The 10,647-nt window shown below is 46.4% G+C and overlaps 1 protein-coding gene across 3 annotated transcripts in view; it reads left to right on the top strand.

The window, feature by feature from the left end:
• Positions 1 to 2,646: 2,646 nt before the first annotated feature.
• HSPA4L (heat shock protein family A (Hsp70) member 4 like) overlaps positions 2,647 to 10,647 on the top strand; it is a 31,963-nt gene continuing 23,962 nt past the window's right edge. Inside the window, exons 1-3 of one of the 3 annotated variants that reach the window (XM_009566192.2) lie at positions 2,647 to 3,116; positions 8,458 to 8,515; positions 9,988 to 10,128. In XM_009566192.2, coding sequence (XP_009564487.1) covers positions 3,010 to 3,116; positions 8,458 to 8,515; positions 9,988 to 10,128 — 306 coding nt within the window. In that variant the 5' untranslated portion in view covers positions 2,647 to 3,009. The remainder of the gene's footprint in view (positions 3,117 to 8,457; positions 8,516 to 9,987; positions 10,129 to 10,647) is intronic. The other 2 variants (XM_009566195.2, XM_009566193.2) reach the window with 2 other exon arrangements.

Below are 10,647 nucleotides of genomic sequence, written 5' to 3'. Positions count from 1 at the left end.
ACAACCACTAGGTTTCACACAAAACCCTTACCTCTCTGACTTAGTACAAATATTTTTTTAGCTGCTGAAAAATCAGAGGTGATCCATGGAGGAAGAATTGGAAAGATGGTTACGCTGACAGTAGGTGATTGGGGGATATGCTCAGGCAAGTCTGTGGCTAATCTGACTTGACCGAATTTTGTTCACGCTCACAGACTGGGCAATCAGTGTGACACTGAGGCATGCAAACAAGACTTAGCAAATACTTCAAGAGTTTGGCTTGTCCTGCTTATGATCTCATCTCCGACTCGTTATAGTCTCACTCTTGACAAAGCAAATAAAAAGTCTGTTGGCACTTTTCTTCTCATTATCATGAATGTCTACACACATCTGCATTCCTGACTGCAGCTTGAAACCAGCTGGCTCAGTGGCCAGAAACAACACTGCGCAAAGCTGCGTACAGGCTGATTTATCCTGCTGAGATGCGAGATCAGCCAGCAGTTCTGCAGTGAGGGCTTGTCCCTCTGCTGCAAGGTTGCACAATTTCTTCTGGGCCTGGCTGAGTAACGTATCATAGCTACACCACAGTTATTTACATACAATCTCTTGGCCCGAGGATTCTTTTCAGTTAGGAGTTGGCCTCAGGTGGTGCTGCAGAAGCAGGATGCTGCAACGCTTTGAATAACTGAGAACTGGTTTTGTAACAGGCATTGAAGCAGCAGAGCAGAAACCTGAGTTGGGATGTGTCTCCCTGACTACTTCAGGTGCGACTGGACTCAGTTTGCCTTTCTGATCCTAATACTAAAAAGGAAAACGAGGTGGTTAATTGCTTATACTAACAAATAATTGTCGTTTTACAAATTACTGTATTTAACAGTGGCTTTTCTTGCTTCTGGAGGTTTTAGAGGGAAATGGCATCTCTTGCCTTCACTAGGCAAGTCCTAGTTGTGAAGCAGACCATTGAAACGATAACAAATGGGGAGATAATCAAAACTCTTAACAGGGATGCAAACCTTATTTAGTGGTTCAGCACTTATTTTTAGTCTCTCCAGTGGAACAAAACTGTGCAGCGCAGTGTCACATGCTGTGTCAGAAAGATGTCGTATTGCTGTGCGAAATCGAGATGCCATTTTTAGAAGCAAATAAATACTTGTGTAGCATTCCCAGCCTGTAGGTATGTTTTGTGGAGTTTCAGACCTCCATACTTTAACTGACATCCATGAAAAAAAGGGTAACTGCAGCAGAGATACTAAGACTTTGAGATGTATATCACAAAACTCATGGCACTCCTGGGAATACGTTAGGTACAAACTGGGGACAGCTCTTCCATGTATGTTGGTGGTGGGATGGAGAAGGGTAGGACTTGGCAGCCTGGATCATCTGCCGGGCCCTGGCCCAGTGCCTATGGCTGTTTTGGACATGAACCTCTGGTTCTCATTTTCGATGCCTAACTTGGCTTTGTGACGGAGGGCTCACCCCACACCGTGGGACTCTTGAGCAGCTGAGGGAGCTGAGATAGTTTAGCCTGGAGGAGGCTGAGACCTTCTTGCTGTCTACAACTACCTGAAAGGAGGTTGTAGCAAAGTGGGTGCTGCTCTCTTCTCCCAGGTAACAAGTGATAGTCTCAGGTTGCACCAGGGGAGGTTTAGACTGGATGTTAGGAAAAATTCCTTTACTGAAAAGAGTCGTGAAGCATTGGAACAGGCTGCCTAGGGAAGTGGTGGGTGCAGCCCCACCCCAAGGATTGTGTACAGTTTTGGGTGCCTGCAGTATACAAATGATATCAAGCTCCTGGAGAGGGTCCAGAGGAGGCCACAAAGTTGGTGAAGGATCTAGAGGGGAGGTCGTGTGAGGAGCAGCTGAAATCACTTGGAGGAGACTGAGCGGGGACCTCATCACAGTTTGCTGCTTCCTGGCAAGAGGAGGAGGAGCGGGGTCTCACCTCTTGTCTCTGGTGACCAATGGCAGGACCCAAAGCAATGGCAAGAAGATGTGCCAGGAGAGGGTTAGGTTGGATATTGGGAAAAGGTTCTTGTTCAGAGAATGATGGATCACTGGGACAGCTCCCTAGGGAAGCAGTCACGCCACCAACCCTGACAATATTCCAGAAGTGTTCGGACAATGCATGGTGTGAATGTTGGGGTTGTCCTGTGTAGGGACAGGATTTGGATTTAGTGGTCCCAGGGGGTCCCTTCCAGCTCGGGACATTCTCTGGCTCTGTGTGGTGGAGTCTCCATTCCTGGAGGTGTCCAAAAAGCGTGTGGACATGGCACTTTGGGATACGATTTCACAGGCACAGTGGTGTTGGGCTGAAGGTTGCACTGGGTGATCCTGGAGGTCCAATTCCAATCATTTTCTACCCCCAGTGATTGATTCCACACTTACACGACTTGAGGGTTTTCAGGCTGCCCATCCGCCTCCTCCAGGACCGCGGGCTCTCTGCCCTCAATAGGTAACGTGCACTCTAACCACGGACCGCCCCCCCAGCGCTAATTGCCCCGGGTTGCCCCGATCCCATTAAGCGCCCGCGGCGCCTTTAAGGGGGGGGGCGGGGGCGTGGCCGCCGCAGCGCTGACGCGCGGGGCCGCTCTTACCCAGCCGCTTCCTCCCCCCTCCCTTTCCAGATCCTTCTCGAACGCACACCGCCCGCAGCCGGCGCAGCCCGAGCCCTTCCGGAAACCGCCGAAGTCGGCACCGGCACGGCCCGAACCCTTCCGCAAATTGCCGAAGCCGGCGCCGGCGCAACCCGAGCCTTTCCGGAAAGCGCCGAAGCCGCACCTGGCGCAGCCCGAGCCCTTCCGGAAGTTGCCGAAGCCTCAACCGGCGCAGCCCGAGCGCTTCCGGAAGTACCCGAAGCGGCAGCCGGAGCCTGGCGGATCCCCTGCCGGCCGGCCCAGCGAGCTTGCGCACAGGAGAGCAGCTGCCGGTTGGTGCCCGGCGCTCCGCAGTGGGAGAGAAGGCGGGCGAGGAGACGGGTGCTGCTGCTGCTGCTGTAGTCACAGACCGGTGCGGGGAGCGATAAGCGCAGCCATGTCCGTGGTCGGCATTGACCTCGGCTTCCTCAACTGCTACATCGGCGTGGCGCGGAGCGGCGGCATCGAGACCATCGCCAATGAGTACAGCGACCGCTGCACCCCGTGAGTACCAGCGCTCCCGGGACGCTCAGACACCCCCGCTCCTCCTTCCTGCACGGGCGAACCCAGCCACTTTCTTCCCTTTTGCCCCCTCCTTGTTCCGTGCTCCGCGGGGCGCGGAGCCCCCCACGGGCCTTGACCCCCTCCCCTCCCGCCAGCCCGGAGGCCACGCCCCCCGCGGGCAGACCACTCCCCTTCACGGTCTGGATTGCGTGGGACAAGGGGCGCGCGGAGCCCCTCCACGTTGCTGAGGCCACGCCCCATTCCTGGGGCCACGCCCCTCTGCAATTAAGCCACGCCCCCTCAGGGTCTGGTTTGCGTGGGGCAAGGGGGCGCGCGGAGACCCCCCCCGGCGCTGAGGCCACGCCTCCTCGCGGTCTGGATTGCGTGGAGCAAGGGGCACTGAGGCCACGCCCCCTGTACTGAGGCCACGCCCTCTCCGTGGGGCGAGAGCAGAGCGAACCCCCCCATGGGCTTTGCCCCCCCCCAGCCTCGAGGCCACGCCCTCTTGGCGGAAATGGAGCGGGGTGCTCCCCTCCATCAGTCGGTTGGGTGGAGGGGCTGGAGTTGTTCCCTGGGTACCTCAGAAATTGTCTGTCAGGTTCACCCATTGGTCAAGCTGTACCTGGAACCCTGTGTTCACTTTTGGGCCACTCAGTACAAGGACACTGTGCTGGAGAGCCTCCAGGGGAGGGCAAGGAGGTTGGTGAAGGCTTTGAAGCACAGGTGTTAGGAGGAGCAGCTGAGGTTGTTTAGCCCAGAGAAGAGGAGGCTGAAGGGAAAACCTTATCGCTCTCTGCAGCTCCCTGATAGGAGGTTGTAGTGAGGTGGGTGCTGGTCTCTTCTTCCAAGTGATAGGACAAGAGGAAATGGCCTCAGGTTGCACCAGCGGACGTCTAGATTGGCCATCAGGAAAAATTTCGTCAATGAAAGGGTTCTCAGACACTGTAACTGGCTGCTCATGGAGGTGGTTGAGGCCCTGTCCCTGGAGGTGTTTGAAAGACGGGCAAACGAGATACTCAGGGATCTGGTTTAGTAGTGGACGGGTATGGTTGGATTCAGTGACCTTAAAGGTTTTTCTAACCAAACCATTTACGATTCTTGAAACACCACCGCGAGCAGGATATGCCACATGGCTCCTGAGGCACAAAGGGGTTTTTTCCTCTCCCTGTAACACTTCGGTTTCACGTAGCAAAGATCTCATGTGTTTTTCCCGACTCCAGAAGGGTTGTAAGGGATTGAAGTGTCTTCATTAACAACTTTATGATGGTGGAAGTTGAGAGGAGGAGATTGATTCACCAGGAAAACAGGGAAGTGGCGCGATGAGTTCCCTCTCCTTAAAACCTGTTCCTGCTTGCACCGTGCTGCATCTGCTGGTCGTGGAATACCGATGTCTTGCGGGAAGAGGGAGGGGGAGGCAATGGGCAACGTCCATGATGATGGGGTACGCAAGAGTAGGTGGAGATTTTCCTCTTCTGTTTCTATGGGATCCGTCTGGGATTTGTAGAGCTCCATCTGTGCGTAATTTTCAAGGACAATTCAGGAATTTGTGTAATACTTGTAAAAATCAGGGGTTGGATGGTGCTTTCTTTTATAAAAGAAATTTGTAATCAACAGCAGAAAGCTGTTTCTGCAATGTGTGGCCATAATGACTTTCCCATTGCTGTCTTTTTGACCTCACAGAAATGTAGGTTTTGTTTTGCTTTCTAAAAGCTTGAGTTTTTTTTAAAGTACAAAAGTTGAGTGCTAAAATGCATGCTGACTGTATTAATGGGAATGCTCTTTGAAATTCCTTTCACTACTTAAAAAAATATACTGCTTAAGTAATATTAACTCTCAACAAGACGTTGTCCTCGTACGCAGATGTACGTATGAGAACAGAAATCCTGGGACCTTTCAAGTTCTGTGCCAGGAACCCCCTGAAATCCTTGTCCAAAGAATCCTGAGGCAGCTGCATTTTCCTTCTTCCTTGTAATGAAAAGCACTTGGCGTTTTTAGCTGTTCTTGCAGTGCAGCCTTAGTAGCTAGGCGTCACAGAGGTTTTGCTGCATTTTCTTCACATTCATATCTGAATAACTGTACTTTCAAGACATTTACAAAATGGTTATGAAGAGCGTTTTAAAGTAGGGTAAGCAAGATAGCACCTGGAGTGCACAGATAGTTAAAGGCAGTAGTTATCTCACTTAAAGTGACGTTTCTCCTGGTTTTTTTTTTTTCTTCTCTTTCTCTGAAATGTAATGTAGGAGAACACAAGGAACTTCCTTTCTAATGCTGTTGTCTTGAGGCAAGGTGAAAAAGCGTTCAGAAATAGAACAGGTTTATTACTGTTGGGGAAGTTTATTGTAGTAACTACACTACACTTGAAACAGTATTAGAGTGATGTAGGTAGATCTAATGCTTAAATCATCAGAACTTTTCTGCTTATTACACATAGCAACAGAATAAATTAACTCTGTACCTCCCTGTAGAGGTGCTTATGTCATGTAGATACTTGAAGTTAGCTAATAGTTAACATCGGGTCAACATTTCCCAAATACTTGGGACTTGCTCCAAGAAATACAAAAGTGTTAATGTTTGTTGTGTCTGTGTAGCACCGTATCAAAATACTTAAACTCGCTCTGGACAAGCTCCTACAGTTCTATGCAGCGTGGTATTATTAAGCTGTGGAAAGATATTGGGTTAGGTCCTAAAGATAGGACAGTCCTGGCTGTGCTCTACAGGCCTAATTGCTCTTTCTGGGCATGGCTAATTAGTGCAGCCAGCTTCCAGTCTGGGAACTGGTGTAGATATCTGCAGTACTGCTGTGAACTGTACAGCTTTAGTGTTAGCTGTATTTCAGTGCTAGAGACAAAAGCAGAAGATGGGTATGAGCGCAGTTAAGGCAGTGCTCTTGAGTCATAAATCTAGTGTCCCAGTTGTGAAAGCATGTGATGTAGAATCATAGAATGGCTTGGGTTGGGAGGGACCTTAGAGCCCATCCAGTTCCACTCCCTGCCATGGGCAGGGACACCTCCCACCAGACCAGGCAGCTCAAAGCCTCATCCAGCCTGGCCTTGAACACCTCCAGGGATGGGGCAGCCACAGCTTCCCTGAGCAGCCTGTGCCGGTGCCTCACCACTCTCATCATGAAGAAATTCCTTCTTATGTCTAGTCTAAATCTGCCCCTCTCCAGTTTATACCCATTGCTCCTAGTCCTATCACTGTAAGTGTTTGTGAACAGTCCCTCCACAGCTTTCTTGTAGGCCACTTTTGTGTAGTGGAAGGTCGCTATAAGGTCTTGTGGGAGTCTTCTCCAGGCTGAACAACCCCAACTCTCTCAGCCTGTCTAAAACCTCCGCTCTATAAGGCATGGGACCGTTAGCATTTGTAAAATGTGCATCATCTTCGAAGTTTTAGCACAGGTATTTTAGAAAGGAAAAAGATTCTGCCATTAAGTGATCCATTTTGGTAGAATTTGTACTTTCGAAGGCTTTTGACTATAGCATCTCTTTGGATGTTAACTGGCTCTTTCTGAACTGAGAACTCCAGCAAGTCTGTTGGACATGTTTCTGATGTGCTGGGTGTGTTAAACTCATGAGGCGAATGGTCCCTTCAGGTGCCGTGCATCCCTGCTGTGGTTTTGTGGAAATGCAGTTGATTGTTGGAAGCTTGTAATTCTTCTGTAGCTTTCTTTCAAACCACGTGTAATGAGCACAATCACAAACTGTAATTAAAATGATGAGGTAGCATCTTCTTCACAACAATGCATGGAGAGGATTGAAACATCCTTGTGATGAAGAGAGCTGCTACGTTTAGCAAAGTCTCTCTGTGCTGTTTGAAAGCTCAGTCCAAAGGAGGCTGAGTGTAGTGGTGGGGTTGTATCCTTACTGTGGAGGTACTTCCTGAAGGACTGTCTTGGATACAACCGAAGCATTCAGAGCCAAAGTGAGCATGATTTATTTTTTGACATCTTGCTTCCCAGCCAAGGGAGGGAGATCCCATCCATCCCTTTGTGCTGGAACTGAGCAATTGAAGTTAACCATGGCAGGAGCTCTGGTGAGCTACGTGGCTTCTGACTTGTTGCAAATAACCCTGTGGAAGTAATGCTGTCTGTCAACAGAGTCCCTTGGAAAGGTGTGATGTAATAGCATTAGCATGTTATTATCCATCTCTTAAATCACTTGCACTGTTTCTAAATTGCTCTTTATCTGACTTTTCTTTTTCTGACTTTTCTTCATTATTGCAAAACATGAATGGGAACTGTAGCATTGAGCAGTGTAATTAAAGCTGTTTGCAAGAGCTGAACCACGTATCTGAATATGTAGGGCAGTGCGTTGTCTCTTTGCAGCAGTTAAATCGGGAGAGGGTTTTGCATGTTCAGTGAGGTGCTATAGCAGAGGAGGTTGCCAGATAACGCTATCGAGTTACATACAGTGCCCTCATTGTAGAGATGACGGAGAGGAGGCAGGAAGCAGGCTGCTATAGTGACCTTTGTGCATTCTTTAGACAATTCAGTTTGAGCTGTATGGAATCTGGGTTATATCTGTTATTTACTACTGAGTGGTTTTAGCCAGATCGGTTCTCTTTTAGGGAAAGAGTTCTCTTTCAGATCTGTAAAACAAAAGTGTGGCAATAGTAACTTGCAAAAAAAAAGTCTCCAAAGGCAATAGTAAGGTGTCCAGGGGGTGGCTGGGAGCTGGGCAGGCTTTGCCAGAGCTAGAGGTGAGGCTGAGAGGAGAAGCAAGTTGGGAGAGGTCATGGACTATTCTAGAGCTTCCCAAGCCCATGGTGGCTGTTCCCAGACATCTCCCCTTTTTTTGCCTGTTTGCACTGTGTACCTGGTCATCCTCTGCTCAGCTGTTTGTAGAACTGGGCTTTTCAGCTACACTGGGCTTAGGTAGCTTTTTAATTATTATTTTCTAATCACTGTAAAAATGGCTTTCACAGTGTGAATGCGGAACTGTCAGACTTCAGTGTTGTCGAGTCAAGAAAACATAACCTAACTGGTAGAGTTTGGGTTTTTCGGTTAAATGTCACAGGCTTCTTTGGTCACAGAGCTGTTACCCAAAAGCAGCTATTAATTCTTTACCTTCATGATAAGATCTGTAGAACACATAAGTTTTTAAAGAATTTCTTAAATGCAATAATAATAGAAACAATTGCAGTTGGTTGCAGTTTCTGAACTAATTTGCAAAGAAGAAAATAACTAGAATTACACTGTAAGTTCTCATTCTTTATGCAGTGATGCTACCACATCCATCTTCTGCTACTTTAATTTTTGTGGGTGTTTTAAAGTACTGTGGAAATACTTTATGATGTTTTCTTTTAAAGCTGAATTTCTTTTTTTTTTCCTGTTTTCGTTCAGAGCATGTATATCTTTAGGATCCAAGACCCGGGCCATTGGGAATGCAGCAAAGAGCCAGGTAAATGCATCGAAACCTCTCATATTACTTACCTGACTTGTCTCATGTTGAACTCTCGGAAGAAAAGTAATGAATACACTTGATATTTTTCTGTTTTAAAGTATTTTTTGCTACAATAAATGTACATTTCAAAGTAATAGTTACTGCTTCAATAGTATATTCCCTTTATTAAAACTGAAACAGTGTTTCTGTGTTGTTTCTTCATTCAGAGTAAAAAATGGGAAGAAACAACATTGTTCTTCCTTCCCCAGTAAAAGGAATTTTTTCTTCCATACTCATGACAGCAAGAATGGAGTTAGTAATTAAATCTCCACTGGGGATGGGGAGTCGTACTGTGCTTATTAGAAAAGTTGAAGCGGAAGATGAACAGTGAATGTTTGGTACAGATACTGGTTGCTGCCTACAATGTGAAATTGAATGCATTTTAGAAATTTACTGTCTTAATTTGGAACTTTGAACAGAAGTAAAATTTCTGTATTCCTCTGTAATTTAATTTGCAACCTAGGAAAGCCTTCCTTTGGAAGGAAAATATGTAAGAAATCGTAATAGCCATTGTGAAGCTGCAAATTCAAAATAGGTCAGGTCTTACCTTCTTTCTTTGCATCCATGTGTCTTGTCATGCCGAGGGCTTCTTCCCCTTAGTGTAGGGTGTTGGTAATTGGGAATTTGCATGGCGAATATAAAGGTAATGGAGCTCTTCCCTAGTTCCAGGGGAGCAGTCAGTGTGTTTAGAGCCTGCATCCCTTTCATTCCGAGAAACTTTACCCTTTCTATCTGAGCTCAGCACTTGAGCTTTGCTGGTGAGAAGGTGTCCTGTCAGTACTCTTTCCAGCTATGAGGTTTGCTATTTAGACCAGTAAACCTGGCTAGTTTGTCTTGTGAATTACCCTAGAGTAATTTCTTTTGATAGCTTAGATATTATGTGTGTTAGGATGTGTGTGTTCTCCTCCTTTCTTTGCTTAAAAGTCTGTCCTTTAAGTAATAAGGTTGAAATACGATTGAGAGAATAGGTGTGGGAAGGCCTTATCTCCAGATGGGATTTGAATTTCAGGAGAACTTTAAAGGCAGTCATATGGCACTAATTTTTTGAAGCTTTGTTTAAGGTTAATATAGGCAATAACGTCACTTGTTCCTGCAGAAAGCTATTGCAGCAATATGTGTTATGATCTCAAATATTGCATGCTGTGTCAGAAAGGTCCTCTAAAGTAAAAGGTACAGTGAAAATTGATGGCAGCAAGCTGGTGGATATTAAAGAGGGAAGTAAGTTTGATTGTTTTTTTAATGGAGACCATAGATTAAAAACCAGATGCTTCTTTCTCTCCCTCTTACCCTTTGCATTCCAGTAAACGTTTGAAACTTGACGTGAGTCTTCAATATGTGCATTAAGCACAGCGTAATGGGAATTCCTTTCTGGATGGTCTTCTGTATTCTGCATGTCATATGTAATTAAAAACAAGCTATCTTCTCCACAGATTGTCACAAATGTAAAAAATACGTTACATGGCTTCAAAAAACTGCATGGAAGAGCATTTGAAGACCCTTACATACAAACTGAAAGGGCCAAACTTCCCTATGAACTTCAGAAAATGCCCAACGGCTCTGTAGGAGTAAAGGTAAGTTAGAGCTTTGGGTAGAACATCTTTAGTGATAGACGTGACCACTTTGGAACTTTGTCACTTGACTTCCTATTTGAGTTAACTTTTATTTTCTTTAAGAAAACTCTAAATATGTTCTTGCTCATTTTGAAAAGAAATCTTGGGTGATAACCAGTACAGTAACACCTGGGGTTTTTTTGCAAAGCCTGCCTTAGCATAATTTTTGTATGTTTCTCCTTGTAATTCGTTCATTTGATGTGTGCAAGAAGACCTAGAATACTTGCTGCACATTGCATACTCTTGTCTTCTAGCAATGAAGTGGTGTAAAGAAGGTATTGCGTTGTTTCTTATGTAGGCATGCTGTAAAATGGTAATGGCTTTCACCTCAAAAAAGGTTGTTTGTTTCATTCACCTTGAATAAAACTGACCATGTAATAAACCTGTTGCAACCAAGTGATGAAGAATATTTTATTCCCTGCAGTAATATCTGCTCAAGTATTGTGTTTTCTCAGAGACATCTGAGATTTCTCGTCATCA

This window comes from Cuculus canorus, chromosome 4, assembly GCF_017976375.1.
Source record: "Cuculus canorus isolate bCucCan1 chromosome 4, bCucCan1.pri, whole genome shotgun sequence".
NCBI classification, from domain to species: Eukaryota; Metazoa; Chordata; class Aves; order Cuculiformes; family Cuculidae; genus Cuculus; species Cuculus canorus.
The sequence above is the reverse complement of the archived record's forward strand: the minus strand, read 5'-3'. Positions and strand labels throughout refer to the sequence as shown.